The sequence below is a fragment of the Colletotrichum fioriniae genome (genome assembly GCF_027942845.1).
Source record: "Colletotrichum fioriniae strain IMI 355084 chromosome Unknown scaffold_4, whole genome shotgun sequence".
Taxonomy (NCBI): Eukaryota; Fungi; Ascomycota; class Sordariomycetes; order Glomerellales; family Glomerellaceae; genus Colletotrichum; species Colletotrichum fioriniae.
The window spans coordinates 2,476,870-2,499,213 of NW_027076840.1; the positions used below are offsets into that span (position 1 = coordinate 2,476,870).

The 22,344-nt window shown below is 53.1% G+C and overlaps 8 protein-coding genes across 8 annotated transcripts; 5 read left to right on the forward strand and 3 right to left on the reverse strand.

Annotated features, from left to right (window-relative positions):
* Positions 1-405: 405 nt before the first annotated feature.
* Positions 406-1,887, forward strand: N0V96_004513 (uncharacterized protein; the record flags this gene model as incomplete). The annotated part of the gene is made up of 1 exon (XM_065757131.1): positions 406-1,887. One exon carries the CDS (start codon positions 406-408, stop codon positions 1,885-1,887), a length of 1,482 nt encoding a protein of 493 aa, XP_065614344.1.
* Positions 1,888-2,558: 671 nt separating this feature from the next.
* N0V96_004514 (uncharacterized protein) lies at positions 2,559-4,411 on the reverse strand (the record flags this gene model as incomplete). Its single annotated transcript, XM_053188580.2, has 4 exons — positions 2,559-2,827; positions 2,892-3,292; positions 3,345-3,857; positions 3,912-4,411. 4 exons carry the CDS (start codon positions 4,409-4,411, stop codon positions 2,559-2,561), a joined length of 1,683 nt encoding a protein of 560 aa, XP_053054542.2.
* Positions 4,412-7,575: 3,164 nt separating this feature from the next.
* On the forward strand, positions 7,576-8,428 carry N0V96_004515 (uncharacterized protein; the record flags this gene model as incomplete). The annotated part of the gene is made up of 2 exons (XM_065757132.1): positions 7,576-7,580; positions 7,831-8,428. 2 exons carry the CDS (start codon positions 7,576-7,578, stop codon positions 8,426-8,428), a joined length of 603 nt encoding a protein of 200 aa, XP_065614345.1.
* A 1,916-nt stretch (positions 8,429-10,344) lies between these two features.
* Positions 10,345-11,482, forward strand: N0V96_004516 (uncharacterized protein; the record flags this gene model as incomplete). Its single annotated transcript, XM_053188582.2, has 2 exons — positions 10,345-10,671; positions 10,739-11,482. The coding sequence occupies 2 exons, from the start codon at positions 10,345-10,347 to the stop codon at positions 11,480-11,482; spliced, it is 1,071 nt and encodes a 356-aa protein (XP_053054544.2).
* Positions 11,483-13,134: 1,652 nt separating this feature from the next.
* On the reverse strand, positions 13,135-14,226 carry N0V96_004517 (uncharacterized protein; the record flags this gene model as incomplete). Its single annotated transcript, XM_053188583.2, has 4 exons — positions 13,135-13,409; positions 13,470-13,919; positions 13,971-14,058; positions 14,140-14,226. 4 exons carry the CDS (start codon positions 14,224-14,226, stop codon positions 13,135-13,137), a joined length of 900 nt encoding a protein of 299 aa, XP_053054545.2.
* An 820-nt stretch (positions 14,227-15,046) lies between these two features.
* Positions 15,047-16,714, reverse strand: MSH4 (MutS protein msh4; the record flags this gene model as incomplete). The annotated part of the gene is made up of 5 exons (XM_065757133.1): positions 15,047-15,570; positions 15,644-15,792; positions 15,840-16,114; positions 16,294-16,562; positions 16,618-16,714. 5 exons carry the CDS (start codon positions 16,712-16,714, stop codon positions 15,047-15,049), a joined length of 1,314 nt encoding a protein of 437 aa, XP_065614346.1.
* Positions 16,715-18,791: 2,077 nt separating this feature from the next.
* N0V96_004519 (uncharacterized protein) lies at positions 18,792-20,197 on the forward strand (the record flags this gene model as incomplete). The annotated part of the gene is made up of 2 exons (XM_065757134.1): positions 18,792-19,218; positions 19,272-20,197. 2 exons carry the CDS (start codon positions 18,792-18,794, stop codon positions 20,195-20,197), a joined length of 1,353 nt encoding a protein of 450 aa, XP_065614347.1.
* A 535-nt stretch (positions 20,198-20,732) lies between these two features.
* RSA4 (ribosome assembly) lies at positions 20,733-22,344 on the forward strand (the record flags this gene model as incomplete). The annotated part of the gene is made up of 2 exons (XM_053188586.2): positions 20,733-20,957; positions 21,019-22,344. 2 exons carry the CDS (start codon positions 20,733-20,735, stop codon positions 22,342-22,344), a joined length of 1,551 nt encoding a protein of 516 aa, XP_053054548.2.

Consider the following 22,344-nt stretch of genomic DNA (forward strand, 5'->3'; position numbering starts at 1 on the left):
TATTTATGAAACCATGGGAAACTAATATCAAGTAAACCTGACATAGAACTAGGTTCTCAGAGCAGCCTGGTAGAGGGCCAAGCAGTCATGTTTCTGCAGAAACCTACGCGTCCTGGGCTCTCAAAGACATAGACGTAGGAGACACTGCAATCGAGAACTGCCAAGCTCTGCTGTTGCTCGTGACAGCTTTTGCGGCAATGGGAAACGGCCGTAAAGCATACAGCGTGCTTTGTGAGTATAGAGAGACTCTGACCATGTTTATCGCACTGGACTAATAAAAAGGCTGAAGCTCAAGCTGTGGGCACAGTCCTGGCGCTCGAGTTGTACCAAAATTCAGAACAACACGACGACTACAACCATACGCAAGGCAAGATGAGGAGGAGGTTGTTCTGGACGTGCTACGTAATGAATGTTTTTGTGTCAACGTGGCTCGAGAGACCCTCACTAATCGACGATGCTCTCGTCAAGACGACCATGCAGTCGTCCAGACAAGCCTCACCGGCTGGCTGGCCACCAAACAACGAGTGCTCCTTGACAGTCGAATGCGAGCCAGCGAGCGAACGCGTAGACAACGCAGACAACGGGCTACAGAAACTGGTACGGGTCGCCCACATCCTCTCCGACGCCAACAGATACCTGCTCGTCACGGATCCAACAACGCAAGCAGCGTGCGCCCATCGGCATAAGATCCGACACGATCTCGACCTCTGGGCGGCAGACATCAGCCGCAACCCGGAGTACCTGTACCAAGACCCGAGAGGCACAGAAACAAACACCATGCTCGAGTGCCAAATCATCTACCACCTGGTGCACTGCCTCGTCTACCGCCCGCTTCTTCCATTGCACCTCAGTGAGCCGACCGACGCCCTGATGAAACAGCACTGGGTGGCCGAGGCTACGGAAGTTGCCTTTCGGCACGCCACAGCAATCATTGAGTTGATCAACCACGCCATGCAGATAAAATTCCTGGAACTCCCAGCCTTCATCTCTTTTTGCATCTTCACGGCCGGAACCATTCACGTCCACGGCATGCACTATATCAACGACCGCCAAGACCAAGGAGCCGAGATTGGGCTTCCTTCTTTCTCCAGCTCCCCGATGGCAGCAGAGGCCTTTGCGTCTTCTTCAGAACTCGTCAGCAAGTGTCTGTACCAATTATCGGCGATTGGCAACGAGGTCGAATCTTCCCGATCGTCTAGAGCGTACCTCGAAGAGCTCACGAAAGAGCATGCAAAGTTGCTGGGGAAGGGTGCAGCTGGCTACATCCCCTCACAAACGAACAAGTTCTTCAACAGATACCCCATCGAATTACGCCAGCGAATCCAAGGCTTTCATTCCAGTCCGCTACCATCAAGCATACTCACACACTCATATCCACCGGAAACCCCCGACAGTGGTCCCAGAAAGAGAGGAATCCCATCGGGAACGTGGGGCCAGCCGAACCCGAGCCACGCCGGAGCCAAAATACCAGTCATGGCGTCAAGCACCAGTATGGGGCAGCGAATGGGATCAACTCAAGGTCATTCACGGTCCTATTCAGACAGCACTCCCATGACGCAGACGTACTCATTCGCTACAAACGCGCCAGTCTCTCAGAGACCATTGCCAGCTTGGCCGGGATTCCAAGACGCGACGCCGAGGCAGGTCATTACCCACAGCACACCGATGCTCGGCCCCCCAACTTCATCCCAGCTCACTTCACCAATATCACAACAGGCTCCAATGTCTACGGTAGAGCGGAGCAACTGGAGCGGCGCGGAGGGGTTCGGAGGAGGAGCAGATGAGCCACTCACTTATGACATCGTCCCTGGCGCTGTCACTACGGCAGGTCCGATTTATCAGGCGGAAGGCACATTTGTACAATATCAAAACTTCTCTGTATTATAGTTTTAAAGCAAGCCAACATACTCAACTTTCGTTCTATCTTTGTCATTTGAGACATCCAATGAGAATTAGCCTACCGATCTCGGTCTTGATTCAAACTGCAAATGAAATACTTAAGGCATCAAAATATCGAGAAAAGAAAAGAAGTAGTTTTCCTTGATCAGAAAAAGTAAAGCCGAACTGTGACGGAACACCGGCCCGAACAGTAGCCCTCACAACCGAAGTCATATCGTTAGGCCATCACCAGTATAACTTGGGAGGGATTGCGGGAGTTTGGCGACTCAAGGGGGTCATAAATGAATGACCAGGACGCCATTTCATCTCAAGGTGAAGGGTAAGGACACTCAGGTGAAGTAACATAGGTGTTTGCCAAACTTGCCTGGTTTTCCAGTCTAGCGGGGCAATCATCTTGCGTATGTTTCAAGAATCTGGAAGACCGTGGTATACTCACTTACGAGTGGAATGGATATTCTGCACGGATGTACCTGCTCTGTCACACATATGCAACCATATTTCCCATCTTTTACGCCGATGCAAACTTGCACTCCACACGAAGAAGCCATGGATAGATTTCAACATCATCGCATGGTGGGTCTCTTCTTGAGTACCAAAAGTAGTACCACTGATCATTACACAAAGTATCGTTGCTTCCTCTCTCTATAACTCAGAAGCATCTAAGCTGACAGAGTAACCGTGGCATGGGTCTGTTCATCCACAACCTCCCGGAAGATCTGGTTCTTCTTTGCCACGTCATCAAGCCCGGTACGGTCACCAAACACCTCGTCCATCTGTTCAAGAGTCTTTCCGTTCGTCTCCGGAACACAGAACCATACCCAAACGAAGGCCAAGAGGCAGAAAGCGGCAAAGAAGACGTATGCGCCGAAACCGGTGCCCTGAACCAGAGGAGGGGTGACGAGACCGATGATGAAGTTGTTGATCCAGTCTGGAAGATCACATGTCAGCAAATGTCATAGAGGTCAGTGATCGAAGAGCGAGTTTCAACTTACTAGAGCAAGTAGAGATGGCAACACCCTTGGCTCTGAGCGATGAGGGGAACACCTCGGAAGGCAATGCCCAGGGCACAGGTCCCCATGTTGCGCCAAAGACAAACATGTAAATCAGCAAGAAAGCCACACTGACCCAGCCCTGAGTGGTATGGCTGGGCCAGTCGTTCGAGTACAGTCCAACAAGAATAGCGATGACGGCTTGCGAGATTGTCATGCCCACGGCACCCGTCAAGAGGAGCGATCTACGTCCGAATCGGTCCATGGTCCACAGACTGGGAATAACACCGACCAACTGAACACAGTTGAGAACACCGGACATGATCAGTTGCATGTTGTGGTCAAGTCCCATTGTTGCGAAGAGAGTAGGTGAATAGTAGATCAGGGCGTTAATTCCGACAAATCTGTGGAACTATTAGTAAAATTTCAAACAATGATTTCATCACTGCAACTTACTGCTGGAAGAACATGAGGCCAGCACCAACGTGCGTACGTCTCAGGCATCCCTTCTTGAAGCAATCGCCCCAAGCAACAAACTCGAGCTTGATAGTGCTGGCAATGCTACCGCCTCCGACGAGGGTAGGATGGCGCTCAGCAAGAATTGAAGCCTGGAAGCGAGCCTCGGAAACAATCTCCATCCATTCACGGCGAACGCGCGGGTCGGTTTCGGGGAGAACTCGGAGCTTTGCGAGGTTGAAGAGGGCCTCTTCTTCGCGGCCCTTTGATGCCAACCAGCGAGGGGAGTAGGGGAGGAAGATGGCACCGAATCCGAGCAAGAGACCGGGGAGAATCTGAATGAGGAAGGGAAGCTGCCAAGACCAGTGGTTGGGAATGTCTTTTGTGCCGTAGGTGATCCAGAATGCTACGACGATGCCGAAGACGATGGAGAGCTGTTCGAAGACGAGGAGCGAGCCGCGAATTTCGGGAGGCGAGATTTCGGAGATGTAAAGAGGAACGACCATGGAAAGCCTAAAAGTATGAGTATTTGAGACGTTCATAAAGGGAAAGGTTGATAAAACTTACATGCCAATGCCCAAACCACCGATGAAACGACCTCCAACCAGCATATCGTAGTTGACAGCCGCAGTCTGGATAGAGGAACCAATAGTGAAGATAACAACAGCAACCATGATGGAGCGCTTTCGGGAAATCATGTCGGCAAGCCAACCCTGGTTCATGGCACCAATGAAGGCGCCCAAAGTGATCATGGCAGTCATGAGACCCTTCTTGAAGCCAGAGCCAGCAGCGTGGTCAGAGACCTCAGGGAAGCGCTCGAGGAACTGGTCCATGACCAGGGTGACCGAGATAACACCCTGATCGTAACCAAAAAGGAGACCACCGATGGCTGAGAAGGCGGCGCAGAGAGCTACATAGTGGGATGCGAAGATTCCCCTGAAGCCAGAGGGTCCGTAGGGCTCGAGGGAGGCATCAGAGAGGACAGTCTCTTGTTGTTCGGTAGAGACGCCTGGATAGTTGGTTGATGATTTCTCCACCTCGGAGGCGGAGGTTGATCGGGCACCCATCTTTGAGCTGTTGTTGTTAAATGTCAGTTTAAGGTGAGATTTACAAGGTTTTCAATGTTTGTTGTGTGAATGAGGTGTGGTGAAACAGGTTCGTGACTAAGCTGGTGTAAAAGAGTCTTTGGGATGAACTCACTTGGACTGAGCCGTGAAGTTGAAGAACTGGGGTTGCACTGGATGAGCCAGGGGCGAGGTTAGGTTACACGAATCCGACAGACCGGTTCAGTCTGATGAGACTGAAATATAAGAAGAAATCGGAAGGGGTATCACTGAAGAAGAAGGAAGAAGCTTTGGTCGAACCCGCCTGAGTCGCACGAGAGGGAGTCGAGATCAACGTCAAACATGGCACGCAACGTCGTCTTTATAGAACTCTGAGACTTTCGGGCCACCGCCTGGCCCATGGCCAAGCCATCCCGACTACGCCCGTCAGGTAAGTTCATTGACGGTCTAGGGGCACGGTTGGGGGGATCCACACCTTTGGAAAGCCGTAGATACTTGTTTACGCCGAGCCTTGATGAGTGACGAGGGTGGGCACGGGGGGAAAGAGGAGAGGACGGGACGGGGAAGAGGAACGCTACGGATACGCTTGCGCACAATAGCCGCCACGAGTACCACGACCAATGGCCGGATGCTAGTTGGTCAAGAATGGACGTGGAGGAGCCGCTAAATCGCGGGGTGTGCTTCAAAGATGGGTTTTCTGGGGATATTGGGGAAACCGTGTCAGGCTTCCAGCGTTCCTTGTACGGAGACGCCAATCACGACTCACGCTACACCAAATACGGGGGAGGAAGGAAGAGAGACAGACACAGAGAGCATGGGGCACCCCTCGGCCATCAGTCCGGCAGAGAGGACGAATTCAGGCACTGACGACGAACCAGCGAGAGATAGAATACGGCCGGGGTTATGCCCGCCCTCGTCAGCCCCACGGTATTTGGAGAACTTGGCAGTTGGAGTTTTGGGGGTGTTTGCGAGGAATTGAAGACGTGTTCGAGATCAGGTTCGATGACAGAACTCAACAGACGATGTGCGCCCTTCCAGACACCGTTCGACAATCGAGCACGGAGCGCCTGGGTGGGACTATGGAAGAGCGTCGAAGAGGTCAAGATACAGACTGCACATGATTACAGTCTTCTGCGTGCTTCTGGCACTTCCAAGCTGATAAGAACGCGGTTTCCACGCAGTACAGGGGCCGTCTGTCAGAAGATTCTCGCACATGAGTTGCCCGTGGGGAATTGACGGGTTAGGTGGGGTGTCTGTACGCTATGTCTCGAAATACCAGAATACTCCGGAATCTGGCCGTGGATTTGCAGTGCCGAGCCTCTATGGATTTGGATGGGGGCTGGCAGACCAGGGGGTGGCCTCTCCCCAACACGAGTCAGGGGCCATTTCCAACCTGCATTAACACTTTCGTCATAGGCTAGGAGGAGAAGGCCGGGGACATGGTTGACGTGGAAATTTGAACCGAAGGAGCCTCACCGACAGCTGTAAGGCCTAGGGTGAGAGGCTAGGAGTTTTCTTCCTCTTTCAGAGTCTCAAGCAGTTCGGCCCGATGCACAGATTTCCTGAATTCACCAAGGAGGAAATGCTTTTATCCCCCAACTTCCCTACATCGTCGTGATCGTCTCAATTCCACGAAACTGCGACAAGGCAGGATGAAAAGAGACTGAAAGAGGTGGGAGTCAAATCATGTCCGCGACATGTCTGGTAAGTCGGCCCTGTTCGCTTTGGCTCTTCACCCCGTTTCCCCAGAGTCTGACACCCAAGCCCGACCCTCCGTGATCCGTGTTCTACCCCAGATTTCGCCTAAGCAATCAGAAGCTGTGGAATTGTTGCTTACTTAGAAATCTGGGGTTGGCGATGTGGAATATGTGGGATGAGATGATCAAACTGGACTGCCTGTCTGTCGGACTTTGCATCCCATCCCGACTCCCACTGTCCCCACGTTGACGGGCATACTCAACTCCAAAGCTAATAAACATGAATGATAGACTTGCAAAAAGCAACATCTCAAATGCGCGTGGAGCACAGATGACGATGAGTCTCTGTCTTCTTCTCGGCCCGACGTCTACTTGAGATCATGTATTCGATGCAGAGCAACTGGCAAGGAGTGCGTTCCGGCCCCCGCAATTCGATTCAAGCATGCCACTGAGTAAGTGACGGCCAAATTTCTCTATCTCTGCCATCAACTCTGGCAAGCTTGTACTTGGCTCTATGGCACCCCAGTCGTTCCCCGCCCAATTGCGAACCACACTACACGATGTGCGAGTTGCGACATTGGCGAAGCAAGAGTCAAGATGTACGCAAAGCGGAACCGAGATAATGGCCTCGCCCGCCCCGTCTACCACTACAATACGTCGTACCCCCATTTCGTTTTCGTCACGGGAACGAATCTGCAACTCTAGACTCCGTAATGCGCCATATTGTACTGATTTTTTTGCGGGAACGCTGATCGCTTACTATGGGTTTTGTCTCGCTGATTTAGGACGCCGAGCGCTACGGAGCAGACGTGGGTGCCCTATCCGCGGCGATGTAAGTTCACAGTCCCACCTCCAAGACCTTGCAAGTTGGAGAAGTTGGGGAAAATGAGGAGGAGATCTACGAGCAAAAACGGCGAGAAATGCCTTGTTTGGAATCCTCTTGGAACGAAGCTTATCCCGACATCAATTTCTTTTCTGCCAAAATTGCCTAACTCGGTCACATAGTACACTTTGTCGATGAAACCCAGGAACTTGAGGCTCTTTATTGGTCTGAACACGGCAGCCCGCCGCCGCAACTACAAGCGCAATCGCAACTCCATCCACCGGCAGCACTGCAGCCGCCGCTCGCACCGGTGGAGGGTCAGCGGGTACGGCTGCCAGCGATACATCCTGATCCTGGCTCATCATCATCATCCGCGCTGTTAGTGGACCAAGAACAACAACGACGCCGAGGACAACGGCAACCCGATGACGCCGCATCCGCATCCCCGGTTCCCATCATCGACTCGCATAGCCGAGATTACCGTGATGCCCGGCTTCTAGTTCCGAGTCCTCACAGCCAACCCGCCTCTACGCCGGCTGCAAGTTGGAGAGAGGTGCAGGTGCAGACACCAACGACTCTGCCTTCTGTTTACAGCGCCATTCCATCTGGGTCAACTCTTGGGTTGGCCAACTTTGAGCATCATGACGATGTCGTGTTTCCTTTTACGCAGCCTCATGAGGTGAGGTTGATGAAGTACTATCTAGAGTACATGTGCACTTGGGTGAGTTGTCGCACGCTATTTGCCTCAGACTAATACCTGGCAACTCTACGGCTGTTCTAATATCCTCTTAGTTCGACCTATGCGACGCAAGACGACACTTTGCAATCGTCGTCCCGCGAAGAGCAACGACATGTCCAACCCTCCTCAACGCAATCTTCGCCCTCTCTTCCCGCCACCTCAGCCTCCACGAACAATATGACCCCTATGCCTCGGACCGCTACCACCAAGAATGCCTCAAACACCTCACCACAATCTCGAACGACTCGTCGGCCCTCACAAACGATGACCTTCTTGCGGCGACGATCCTCCTCCGCACCCTTGAAGAGCTCGATGTCCCGCTCATAGGAACTGACCACGAAGGCCACCTCCTCGGCATCCAGCTCTTCATGAACACGCAAAACGCATCTGCCCTCGAACCGCCGAGCTCCCTCCGCCAGGCTTCGTTCTGGGTGGGGCTCCGGCAGGAAATCACCATGGCGTTTGCGACGCAGCGGCCGATCAAGGTCAAACTTGACCACCTTTTCATCGACCGTTCTTTTTCGCCGGCCGATGACGATTGCTGGGCGAACCGTATTGTCGTGCATTGCGCAGAGGTGGTGCAATTTTGTTTTGGCGAGGTAGAGAACCGTAAGAGCGAGTACCAGCGGCTGCTCGAGTATGACTACAACTGGCTACGCGCTAGGCCGCTTTCTTGGCTGCCTATTGCGTATTCTGAGCCGGATCTTGCTTCGGGCTTGGTGTTTCCGCAAATCTTTTACATTAACCATGCTGTCGGTTAGTATTACCCCTTCTCTGAGGCTAGGATGATGTGTCTCTTATTCTACTTGCCGCGATTATAGCAAACGAGCCCACTAACATGGTCCAGTAATCGGAAATGTACATGGGGCGTTAGCGCGGGCGCTCTTGATGTGCCACGACGAGAGCATCCCCAAGATAGGACCCAGCCGAATCCGAGCCCGAAAAAAGCTAGATGTAAGAACTCTCCATTACATGATCTCTACTAAAGGTTTAGCTAAAACGGAGGCTCTAGAACGACATCCGTATGCAAGTCCGAGAACTTTGTGGCGCCGCGCTCTCAAACAAACAGACGATACCAGCCATGTTTACGGCCTGTATGGGCGTTACAGCGTGCGGGGACAGGTTCGTCGAGTATGCCGAGCAAAAAGCACTATTGGATATTTTGGTCAAGACAGATGTCGAGCACATGTGGCCCACTGCTTCGGCACAGTCGCACTTGAAGAGGGCGTGGGGGTGGGAGGACGATTCATGACTGATTATGTCTATACTCTTGATAAGATGCCAAATCCACATAATTGCCTACCGCATCTTGCAGAAATACCACGTTGGTTTCCTACGTGTCTTGAGTCACAGCATACCATCTGGAGAGATCGGGATTAGGATTCCGGTAATTGCCTGTGCGTGTGCCTACTGTTGCAGACGGTCGACACTCAATGACCACAGAGCTAATTCTGCCACGAGTATGGGAATGCACACACCTGCAGGAAGGGACTAAAACGACTTCATCTCCGGTCATCTGGTCTTCCCCATTACCCCGTACCCCAGAAAACCCAGCCGGCACCAAGGACAAGGAAAGAGGAGGGGGCGGAAGTACGGGGATGCAATCTGGTGATCCCGACAGAGCGGATCTAGGCAATGCGGAGGATCAGATAGACTCAATGAACACGGACATTACCCCGTATCCGTAATGCGGGTTGCATATTGCCCATGAGATTGTGACACATGCAGGACATGACCAGTTCTGGAACGCACACTTGTCGGCTACCCCAGGTTCCTGAGACATTCAACAAGTTTTTCGTAGCTTTTCCTTTAGCTTTGGGATAATGGGGTATATTCGTAGTGTACCATACTTAGTCGCATGGTGGCGAGCTCATACGCGGAGCTCGGTCTCGTTCACGTAATCTAGCCGCAGGACATGATTATCGGACAAAATTGCTGAAGCCTCCTGATTGAGAATCGGGGAAATTTCCCCCGATAAACTAAGCAACCAATGCGAAGCTCTTCTTTGTCCATTTCCAACCCCCCACCTGCCTTATTCGCAAAATCAGGAAAGTGGGCTGTCTTACACCGGTTGCAAAGCCAAGTTTCGAGATGCCTCAAAGCTTTCTTACAACTCAGCATTGCTGCAAGTTCACGTGGGCATCTCGACGCGTCTTGACTCCTGGGTGCGCTTTTGTGGGATTCTGACATGCGCTTCCACTTTCCACTGGTCAATTGGCATGAATTGGTATCCTCCTCAGCGTCAGAGCTGCCCCGCGATGGAGCTCTTTACTCGTGTCGGGAAATGGTTTCCGATAGAGCTCCGAGGACGGTGAGGTTCCGTTTGAAAAGCTATGGGATATAAGACACCAGAGGTCCCTGATTGTCTGTAGAGCTATGTTAAGACGTCCTCGGTACCTTTCGATTTCTCCCAGCTTGTGCATTTGCGTCAGTTGTCTCAGACTAGAGAGGAGGAGTATCCCACCGGTCCTCGTCACCGCCATTATTCGTACATTCTTCCATCTTTGATACCCTTACGACCGTTCCAGCTACAGTTCGATTCGCATACCAGAAGAAATAGACATAGACATAGACCTTGCACTACCCTTTCCGCGACCAAAACCACCCCCGAACACCGGACCCAGCTCCGACCACCCATAACTACACAAACCATCACCAGCACCGCAAAGAGAGAACAATGTCGACCAAGAAGCTCCAAGTAGGCGTCGCAGGCCTCGGCCGCATGGGCAAGCGCCACGCCCTCAACTTCCACCAGAACGTGCCCCGCGCGACCCTCGTGGCCGTCAGTTCGCCCGACGCCGGTGAACGCCAATGGGCCGCCGAGAACCTTGCCCCCCACGGCGTCACCGTATACGAATCTTACGACGACATGCTCGCCCACAAGGACCTGGAAGCCATCTGCGTGGCGTCCGCGACCTCAGTTCACGCAGAGCAGGCCAACAAGGCCATTGAGAAGGGCAAGCACGTCTTGTGTGAGAAGCCATTGGGTACCACTGTTGAAGTTGTAAGTTTTCTCTCTTAAACAGTCCGATCTGGAAGATGTGCGGGTGTGACTAACAATACGATCACAGTCACAAACCGTCGTCGACGCAGCCGCAAAACGCCCAGACCTGAAAGTAATGTGCGGCTTCTCCCGCCGCTTCGACGCCTCCTACCGCGACGCCCACGCGAAGATGCAACAAGGCCTCATCGGCCGCCCCGCCATCCTCCGCAGCCAAACGTGCGACGTCCTTGACCCCTCGGGCTTCTTCGTCGCCTACGCCCAGTTCTCGGGCGGCATCTTTGTCGACTGCAGCATCCACGACATCGACCTCGCCCTCTGGTTCTTTGACGAGGAGACCACCAAGGTCAAGTCCGTCCACGCCGTCGGCATCACGGCCGTTGAGCCGGACCTGCGGAAGCACAATGATCGCGACAACGCCGTTGGCACGGTCGAGTTCTACGATGGGCGGATAGCGTATCTGTATGCTTCACGCATGATGGCCGCGGGCCAGGAGGACTCTACGGAAATCATTGGTACCAAGGGCAAGCTGTCGGTCAACCTGTTGCCTGCGGAGAACCATGTAAAGATTTACACGCCGGGAGGCATCCGGCAAGAGCTGCCGCAAACGTACTGGGATCGGTTTAGGGCTGCTTTCACAACTGAGGCAATTGAGTTTACCGAGAGCGTGTTAGAGGATAAGCCTGTACCGATTAAGTTGACTTCGGCGGTGGCTGCCGTCAAGATCGGTGCGGCGTTGCAGGAGTCTATGATCAAGGGTACCAAGATCTGGTTTGACGAGCAGGGTAACCGGACGGAGAAGGCTCAATTGTAAGACAGTAAATTGCATTCAGTCTTCGTGGTCTTGATCTATCTGCGAGACTACCCTGACATTGGGTGGTCTGTATCATTCCATGACTTCTGTGATGGCTGCTACTACATTTCACTTGCTGCCTCCACCACCATGCCCTCTGAGACTTCAATGCCTGTGGACCATCATGTCCAGAGACACATGATCCATAAGTGTAGATTTCTTGGGTGGATACCTTCAGTACTGAGGCGATGTCAGTTATACTCTGCGACGTGCTGTAGGGAGTCTATACCTTGTACCGATAAACACGTGCTGGATGCCTCTGTCCTCGTCGCTCGAAAGCATTCTCTCATAGCATTCCTCTCGCTCATCCAGTACTCATACAGTATCTTGAGACGCTGGGTTCCATCCGAGAACTCGCATAACGCTGGATTACTGAGTTCCCTGAGGAACTTCGGGAGACCTGTCAACTTCAAGAAGGTTTGCAGCATTGCTCCAAATTGTCCCCTTCGAGGTTGAAGTTTCTTGATGAGCTGGAGGAAGTTTCTGTGGTGATGGTAAGAAGGCGGCCTTCGGATAATAGAGCAGCCACTGGCAAAGCAAAACCACGCACCACCAAAAACTGAATGGCTTCGGCGACTCACCAGGGGGCTCGACTATCAGCCGGCCTTTTCTTATTTGCTTCGCCGTTGCTTTGTCGGCTTTCCAAGGGCTCGGCTTCACTCTGGTGTGGGAGGACGAAGAGGAACTCTGCTGAGCGCAGCTAGTAGAGGCTTTTGTGTTGGTTGTCCTACTGCTTGATGCCTTGAAAATTGGCTCTTTGGGGTGCTCTCCTTGGGCGACCCCAGAAAATTGAAAGCTTCGAGGTACGCTTTCGCTGTTGAATGTGTATGAGCGACTTGACCGCTCGGGAACGGCGGGAGCAGTTGTCCCCTTGGTCTGTAAGACATCAGACCCGCTCAACACGTATTCTCTTCGCTCTCTTTCGACTACTCCCGTAACAGCTGTCTTTCCCCCCTGCGTGTGGCTAGGAGTAGCCTTGCTGCTAGAGTCGTTGGACTGCTCTCGCTGCGGTCCACCAGAGAACTGGAGGCCTTGGGGGAAGCTGTCGCTGTTGAAGGTGTATGAGCGACTAGACCGCTCACAGATGGCGGAAACAGCAGTCTGCTTAGTCGGAAAGGTACTAGAGCCTTGGGGCGTAGGAGTTGGTAGGTCTCCCCCTTGGATATGGCTGGAGGAATTCAAGGACGGACTCCCCAATCTTACGCCTTTCTTGTTTCCGCAGCTCGCTTGTGTCTTCTTATCTTGGGATTGAGCCTCCAGCGCTGCATCAACGCGCGATAGAGGCTCGACAGAGGCAGATGGAGCAGTGGGTTCGCTCGTCCTGGTGACTGGGACGGCTCTTTGATCGCCCTCACTGCAAGACTCCCAGTGAGTCGATACTTGTGATGCGGAAGATCGAGGGCGAATATGCGGGGCAGCCCCGTTTGCAGTGTTCATCCTCAGCGTCTCTGAAAGACTGGGTGCTTGGTTCTGGTTGGCACTCGTTGAGGTAGCCTCGGTCATGACGATCTTCGCTTCAAAGTCGAACTTGAAGTCTTGCGGAATTTGTGTCACTTTCTCACGATTAGCCCGCGAAATGTGCGCAAAGAAATCCAAGTCTTGTGAACATCGAATCAGAAGTAGCAAATGGCGGGGAAGTACTCACATCTGGCATCTTTGGAGGTCGAGCTGGAAGTGTTCTCCGTTCCGGCCGTGCCGGCCAATCTAGGGATAGACTGCGAAGAGCGGTTGGGTTCATCCAGTCGATATGTGATCTCCGTGCCCGATTCGCGCTTTCTGGGCCGAGGAGTCGTCTCATCGACAGAGCATGTAAGCTGGTCATCATTGCATGTAGCCTTAAGGATGGACTTTTTCGGAGTGTGCGGCATCGGAATATCTGATTGTGCCCCTGCATCGACTTCATTGTGTTAATAAAAGCGGCATTGGTCACTGATGGCCAGGTACCTACCATAACGTCTCGAAACGCCACTGCTTTGTTCAACCACAGCTTGGGTGCCAACGTTACTCGCGTCCTCCACATCGATTGCCTCCTTTGCAGCGTCTTCGAGTATCTCGATGCGATCAACAGCAGTGGAAAGAACCTCCAAACAGAATGCTGGGTTCTGTTTGGTGAGGTCCACGAAGGTGTCCTGTTGAAGTAGCTTGAGAAGATAGAGGCCGAGTGCTCGCTGCATCTCCTCGTGCATGAATACCCACGAGTTGTCCTGCTCGGCAACGATGACCTCTACGACGATGTAGAAGTCTCCCATTCTGTCGGTATTACCGGAGAGGATCTCGCCAAGCAAGTTGCCTGTCTGGAAAGCAATCCTCTCCTGTAGCGGTAGAATGGCGAGTGTCGCGGAAACCTCGTACAAAGAGAGGAGGTCTATCACTTCATCCTTTTCCGTGATCAGGCTTTCTGCTGATGGTCAGCACACTCCAACTTCCTACAGCCGAAGGAATCACTCACCTCCAAAGTAGAAGTACTTCAAGACTGTGTTCAGAGCAGAATAGGGGAACATGCGCTCCTTCAGCGGGATTTTTCTCATCCCTTCTTTCTAGAGACGTTCGTTAGCAGTCAACGCCACTTCAGAGGTTATGATCGACCTCGCGAGACGATATATTGCACAGGAGCTTACCATCGGAACCATTTCTAGGATGTGGTCGATCAGGCCGCTTTTTCCGCGTACCACCTGGTCATGAAGCTCCCATTGGCTGGCACCCATTGTGAGAAGAATATCGGCATTCTCCTTCGTCTCCCAAAGGCTATGAGACGTCAGCGAGGTGGAGATAAATGGAGATTTTGTGTGGACTCACGATGGGAGGTCGGGCTCCTCCATGGCCTCTTCGCCACCTTCGCGAGGCGGGCTAAGCATAGCGCGCAAAAGGCCGCCGGTGTGTAGTACGGTGCACAAGAAAATCGAGTTCAGAGGTGAGATCTGAACGGGATATGTGAAGGTAATGGCCGCAAGGCAGCGCGTGAAGTGGATTGATGAAAGAAAACGCTGAAGCGGAATAGACGCGGCGAGGTGGGTGGACGGGGAGGTACCGTGGAGGTTGCGGCGAGGGAAAGATGCAAGGCTCAAAGGTGATTGGCGCCTTCTGTTTGTTTGGCAAAGCCCCTATCAGAAAGAGCGGTAGGTGCTTCTTGCCTAGGTGATTCAATCCAGGCTCAATCCGTAGAAATTGCGAATGGCATCAATCCAAGAGCACTGGGATGATGCATCTTGCTCCTTCTACGCACCAGAAGCTTGAATACACATTTTCAGAGCAATACGGAACCAATTGTACTCGTGGCTCTTCGTACGCATTCTTGAATAGAACATGCCAGAAGCTCAATGAGGTACCGAAATCAATTACTGAGCGAACCAGACCTCTCACTATATCTGTTGTGTTCCTGTCAGAAGAAGTGAACTACGATACACGTTTGTGTCATGAACATCAGCAAGTAGGCGGCCGAGTCCATGACTATAACACCAGCTAGCAATGAAAGCACCATCTTGCTTCAAAAGTCATCTTCAGATCACTTTTCCTCAAGTATTCCACTCAGCTGCTCCAAAGTGACTCGGCATCAACAGTGTCAAAGACATCTTCGTCATCGAACTCTCCGTCCCCTCCTTCCACCTCGTCTCCGAGAGCCTCACTAGTGTTGCTGCTGCTTTGATTACCAGCGCTCTCGATGGCCTCCATTCGCAAGACGAACTCCTCTCGGAGACGTATCAAGTAGCTTCTCATCGATGAATCGCCCATTTCTGAATTTTTCACCTGTTTGAGCTGTTCGTGAAGATTGAGTATTAGCTTGCGTCGGTTGAGCATCTTCCTCGCTTGAGAAGACTGCTTATTCTGTTCCCTTCGTTTGTGCAGAGATACTGCGACTTCCTCGGCAACCTCAAGAAACCGTTTAGGAAATGCCAGGGCCTTCGCAAGAGTGATGCCATAGAGCAACTCCTCAGTCTTTCCCGACTCAACTTTGTACATCATAGTCAACCTGGGTACATTATTGTCCGTCGTCGAAACCTGCGTGACGAGACGAAGATTCAGTACTCCGGGGCGATCGGCTAGGACGTCGGCTAAGGCATTTTGAGTCAGCTCCGGACCAGATCCACCTGGGGCTAAGTCAAGGGATTGTGCTAAGGGATCTACCAAGCTCTGTGAAGTGAGTTGCAAACCACACAATGGCACGGCTCTGTATAAGGGCTTCGGCTATGGCGATCGCGATGGCAAGTCCATCTCGGGTGCTTGTGGCTCGACCTAGCTCATCGATGATGACGATGCTCTTGTGGGTGACATTGCTTAGGCATGTCAGTATTGGAAGGTCTCCTGCGTCAAAAGCATATACCTAAGGATGAAAGCCATCTCTCTCATCTCGAGCGAGAAGCTTGACATGTTGGACTCAACATTATCGTCAGTGGTCACCCGAGCAAATATATTGTGGACGATGGGAAAACTGGCGTATTCAACCGGCACGAAGCAGCCAATTTGTGCCATGATCTGAAGCAGAGAGACGCTCTTGATGTAAGTGCTTTTCCCACTCATGTTGCATCCGGTCACAATCTGGAAACGATGCTCCTCGGCAGCGTAATAATCATTCGGTACGAAGCCACCCTTCAGAGTCTGTTTACGATCAGCATGCGTCAGGGCAACCAGTGGATGGGCCAAACCTTGTCCATGATGGGATGTCGAGCAGCTTTAAGCGCCAGAGTATCTGATATCTCCGGTCTCCTCCAATCGTACGTCGAACTTGTGTGTGCAAATGATGCAATCATGTCGAGTAGTGCGATTGAATCGCAGACGCGGTAGAGGGGCTGCAATTGGGTTCGAATGCTGTCTATGAGATCCTGAATAACCTTGTCACTCAGCATGACCACCTCGGCAACAGAGTCGGTGATTCTCTGGTTCAGTTTCTTGAGATGCATTGTGAGACATTCAATGTAGCGTCCCTTCATGGTCTGGTTGACAAGCACCGCAGGTACAGCCCGATCCTCGAAATCCACCGCTCGCATTCGAAGGCTGTACTTGCGCCCGTTGTCGAACCGTAGGATAGCTTCGATGCCGTACTCGCCTGCGGTTTTCGTTAGAGTGAGGAGTGGATTGTGGTGGAGATTCAACTCAATTACGATTCAGCTCTTCGACATGTTTATGGACGTCATCGGTATTTTCCTTGTAGGCTTGTCTGGCAACATCGAGAAGCCCGTTGATTCCAGGCTGCTGCATTATTAGCCAACCTTCGGCAACATTGTCCAGCATTCACTTGCTTTGACCGCAAAAGTTCTTTGATTTCGTAGATCCAGAGCGCTTTTGACGTAGTGGACGTCCTCATGGATATTCTGGTACACAAGCTTTCTGACGGCTGCAGTCAACTCTGGCCGGCAGAGATCTCTGATCTTGGTGAGAAGGGGGCACGTGGCAGGGCCCAGCGCCTGGAATACTGGTGGAACGGCATCTATAAATGTCTTGACCATAAGAATATGGTTGATTGCTCTTTCTGAAGCCTCGACGGACGGTTTGTTAGGGATGATGACGAGCTATCCCAGTTAGCAGGGCCTTGCAGGGGCCAGGTGTTATTGTGGTTCGGTTCGGTACCTTGGTCAGCATGCTCTCGACATCAGGAAAAGCCTTCAAAGCTGCACAATATCAGCAAATTGCTGACTGCGAGGAGATGGGATAGTCAAACCTGTTCGAGCCTCTGCAAACATGTCTTGATTTGCAAGAAGTTCCTCCAAGGCAGCATACCTTGGCTCAAGGTATGACTCTTTGAGAGTAGACGGCTGCAGTAGATTACTTCGAAGTACTCGGCCGCCCATTGGTGTCAGTGTATGCTTCAGAACACCGTAAAGGCTGTCGTTAGACTTCGCTTGGCGTCGATTTTGTAGGATCTCGAGAGACATGATGGCAGATACATCAATCATCATGGTATCTTCCGAGGGTTGGTAGCGAATGCGAAGAGAATGTGGGACAACACGCACAGAGAACTCGGTCTCCAAGAAGCTCATAGCCTTTAAAACACGTTAGTTATCACACTGGTATGGCTTCCTGAGGATGCTCCTACCGCGGCAAACGAGCAGGTTGCATAAAAGCTGCCTTCAATGGCAACCTTCACAGCTTCTGCGTCTTCACGGAACGCGAATGTTTGAATGCGATTGAGCCCATCCATCTCTGACCAGTACTTCCTATCAAGGGATGTGATTTTCGGATCCGGCATATGTTCCTCGATGTGGCTGTAGAGCCTCGACTTGGGATTGGGGGGGCAGCACGAGCTGACGATTAAGAGATGAGTTGGCTCCATGATCTGAAGTTTGTGAAGGGTTCGAACGAAGAACCTGTTGTCGGAAATTTGGCTAAGAATGGCTTCCCCGGTATCAACGTTGAAAAACACAATTCCAACAGCAGGAGTTATCCCGCGAGCCTCGCTCAGCGCGCACACAATGGTGTGTTTGGCGCTGTTGGGCAGAAAAGGGGTTCGCGACGAGCGACTAGTGTGGGAAGTGCTCGGCCGGGTGGTACGGGATCTTGATATAGTACCACTGGGATCAGTACCATAGTCGTAGCTTGAGGTGTAGTAAGAACTTGAGACAGGGTCTTCCGCTGAAGATGGCGTCGGCGTAGCCGTGCAGGAGCCTCCGACTCTCGGATTTGCTGAGCTTGTGCCCGTTCTTGGAATTATTTGGGGGAAGTAAGGAGACGCCCCTCTGTATGGTGCTGGTGTCTGAGAAGGAGTGGTCATGTAGCCAGTCGAAGGTCTCGAGGGCCGCAAGTATCGAGCATCCATCTTGTGGTTACGTGGACTACACCAGCCGGGATGTTGGCGGTGACGCAATCCGGTGGATGTCTGGTCGACTACAGTGGTGGGAGGTGAGGTTTGAGGTTAGACAGAACAAATGTGAGTCGGCTACATTCGAAAAAGACAGATGGGATGTCGTTGCGAATGATTGAGGGACCTCGAACCAAAACCGCAGCAACGGGCAACAGCTCTTGCCTGACTTACACGGACGAGCCGGGGTTGTCCCGGCCGAGAAGAGTGAAGCCACATGCACTAGCCACAAATTCAACGGGTGCACAGCCACAAAGGTAATGCGATGTCGACCGGTGGAGTCAAGTCGTCATCCCCACGGCCCCAACACGTCAGGAAGAGTTTGCGACAGGCTTGGAAAACCAATCCGCACAGGAAGCCGAACCGCGTCGCGCCGCGACACCACGACTCGAATCGCCCTTCTCAACTGACACGGATCCGGGACCAGGCTTTTGAAGCCATCGCGACATTGGTGTTTAGTCGCCCCGCCCCGCCGTCAACATGTTTGGCATCCTGGGCGCCCGCGATCGCAGCGACGGCACCGAGGAATATGCCTCGTTCGACGAGCTCTTCGCGGCGCTGAAGACGCGCATGCAAAAAGATGGGTACAAGGTCGTCAAGTCACGTACCCATCGAAACAAAGTCGGTGGCACCTACGAAAAAGGCAGCGAGGTCGTCAGATGTGATCTCGTCTGCGATCGTGGTGGCCAGCCTTACAAATGCACAGCGACGCAGCTGAAGACATCCACCAAGAAGACCAATTGCCCTTGGAAGGCCAAAGCCGTCAATCGTAAGACGCTGGGGAAATGGATCTTGACCATCATATGCAGCGAACACAATCATGAGGCGCGCACGCCTGACCCGCCGACGGATGAGGAGGATGCCGATGCAGAAGGAGATGCCGACGTCGCCCAGGACGTATCAATTGGTTTGTCTCCGTCGTTGCCATCCGTCGTTCCACACTAACCCTCATAGTCCCAGAAGTACAGAGCTCTGGTCCGGCGCCAGATCCTACAACAGCCGCCCTTCTCCTTATGGTGGGAGCCGCTCCCAATACGATGCGACTTACCGGCGAGACCTTTCACAACTTCAAGTCCGAATATCGCAAGATGTCGAAACCTGAACGCCTGGGAATACTAGCCCAGATGCAACTGCGAATCGCAGCCATATACGCCGTTGAGAACGAGGATATGCAGAGACAAGAAAGACAGGCTCGGCAGGAAAAGAAGCATCAGGAGATTGAAGAAAGTCGACGCAAATCGCAAAGCACACAACAACCGCAGCAGCAGCAGCAGCAGCAGCAGCAGGCACCACAGCAACAACTGCCGCAACCACCGCCGCAGCAACAGCAACAGCACCAACAACAGCAGCCCCCTCAACCGCAGCAACAGCAGCAGCATCAGCAAGTGCAGCATCAACAATATCAACAACATCCCCAACAGCACCAGCAGCAACAAGTACAGAATCATAATCTTGGCCACAATCACGGCCATAACCACAACCGGGTTCAGCAGCAGATGAACCAAATGTCCCGGGATGGCATGGCTGGTATGCCTAAGCACCCGTTTGAGCAGACAACCCACGACGAGCACGCACAGTATAGAGACCGGCAAGCGGAGATTGAGGAGCGCAACCAGAGGACGATGCAGATGCGCGGGCAGCACCTTAACACCTTCCAGCAGCAGAACGCTGTCCAACAGACGCCCATTCCTGTGCCCCAATTTGGCATGCAATCGGCTCAAGGTCAGCCGCAAGTGTTCCACCAGTACACGGCGACTCCTACGAATAATGCAATGTCAAAGGGAGCTGCAGGTGCCTCGTCGGCTCCGGGCTCAAAGAGGCGTGGCCGGCCGAAGAAGACAGCCATGGACCAGACCCTCGACCCCAGCCTTCACATGGGAAGATAGTGGCCGTTTGTACCGTTGATCGTTGGGAGAAGATGAGGAGAGAGTGTGTATGATGAGTTTGAGAAGGGCTCAGTGTGTGTGTAATGTGTAAGAGGGTTACGACATACCCTACCGGACGGAGGAAATGGGGCATGGCGTTCATAAGGATACCAGCGTAGCAAGCTGACCCGGACATACTTATTTTTCTTCTCGCTGAAAAAGCACAGTTCCGGGAGAGAGCTGCCAGGATGGCTCTCGGAGTTTGTTCATCGTCTGAACTGGGGGTCATTTTTATCTTATCAATGCCCGCACTAACAGACAACATATTGTTTCTCCACTTGCAAATGCTAGCGATGACATTTTTTAGGCCGTTGTAGTGGGGGCGTCGCAACCACGGGCAATTTTTGACCGATGGTCCCTGGTCCACCGTCCCGTCTGCACATCAAAATTTCTGCCCCACCATCCCGCATCGCTGTAGTCGAAATATTTCTGACAATTTCAAAGACCAAAAAAAAAAGGACAATCTTCGAGCAGGCGGTCAACCGACGCAACAACCATGGCGACGGTACTTCCCCCGCCCTCGAAGCGTCAAAAGCGCGAGACGCTCGAGAAGACACAGACACAGCAAGATGTCACAGCGATGGCCCCGGGCCTTGAGGGCTCCTTCAAGGCCCGCTTCGTTGATGGCGACGGACAGCAGCTGGCTGAGGTGATCGAGGTGCCCCTCGCGGACGCTTCTGAGAAGAACTTGACTCTCCTTCTCAACACCTTGCAAGGAAAGGTCAGCCATATCTTTCTCATTAATAATGCCGTATACTGCCTTTATCTAACGCCCAAGACAGGACAGAGAAGACTTCCTCCCGTACAAGTTCCGAATCCACATCCCCGATACAGACATCATCGTCGACCAATACCCCACCAACCTCCTCGAGCTCCTCCGCAGCCATGGCGTCGCAAACCCCTTCGAGACAACAGTTACTCTCAGTGCCGAGCCACAGGCCGTATTCAAGGTGCAAGCCGTTACCCGCATGGCCCATCGGATCCCAGGTCACGGCGAAGCCATCCTCTCAGCCCAGTTCTCCCCCGAGACTAGCAAGAGGTTAGCAACGGGCGGCGGCGACAAGACGGCGCGCATATGGGATACAGAGACGGGCACTCCGAAGTTCACACTCTCGGGCCACACCGGCTGGGTGCTCTGTGTGGCGTGGTCCGCCGACGGTCGCCGCCTAGCGACAGGCAGCATGGACAAGACTGTCCGCCTCTGGGACCCAGATAAAGGCGTCGCTGTCGGCCAACCCCTGACGGGCCACGCGAAATGGGTCACTGGAATCGCCTGGGAACCCTACCACCTCTGGCGCGACGGCACTCCGCGCCTGGCATCCGCCAGCAAGGACGCGACGGTGCGCATCTGGGTCGTCAACACGGGGCGGACGGAGCACGTCCTTTCGGGCCACAAGAGCAGCGTCAGCTGCGTGAAATGGGGCGGCACTGGGCTTGTCTACACGGGCAGCCACGACAAGACGGTCAAGGTTTGGGACTCAGTTAAGGGCACTCTCGTGCACACGCTCTCCTCGCACGCTCACTGGGTGAACCACCTCGCCCTCTCCTCCGACTTTGCCCTGAGAACGGGCTTCTTCGACCACACGCCCACACCGGAGACGGAGGAGGCTCGCTGCGCCAAGGCTAAGGAACGCTTCGAGAAGGCCGCCAAGATCCAGGGCAAGGTGGCTGAGCGCATCGTATCGGCTAGCGACGACTTCACAATGTATCTCTGGGACCCGTCACAGGGCACCAAGCCCGTGGCGCGCATGCTGGGTCACCAGAAGCAGGTCAACCACGTTACCTTCTCCCCGGATGGCACCCTCATCGCCAGCGCCGGCTGGGATAACCATACCAAACTCTGGAGCGCAAGGGACGGCAAGTTCATCAACACGCTACGCGGACACGTCGCGCCCGTGTACCAGTGCGCCTTTTCCGCCGACTCGCGGCTGCTTGTGACGGCGTCAAAGGATACCACGCTCAAGGTGTGGTCCATGGCGACGCACAAGCTGGCTGTAGACCTTCCGGGGCATCAGGATGAGGTGTATGCCGTTGACTGGAGTCCCAGAGACGGGCAGCGCGTTGGCAGTGGTGGAAAGGATAAGGCTGTGAGGTTGTGGTGTCACTGA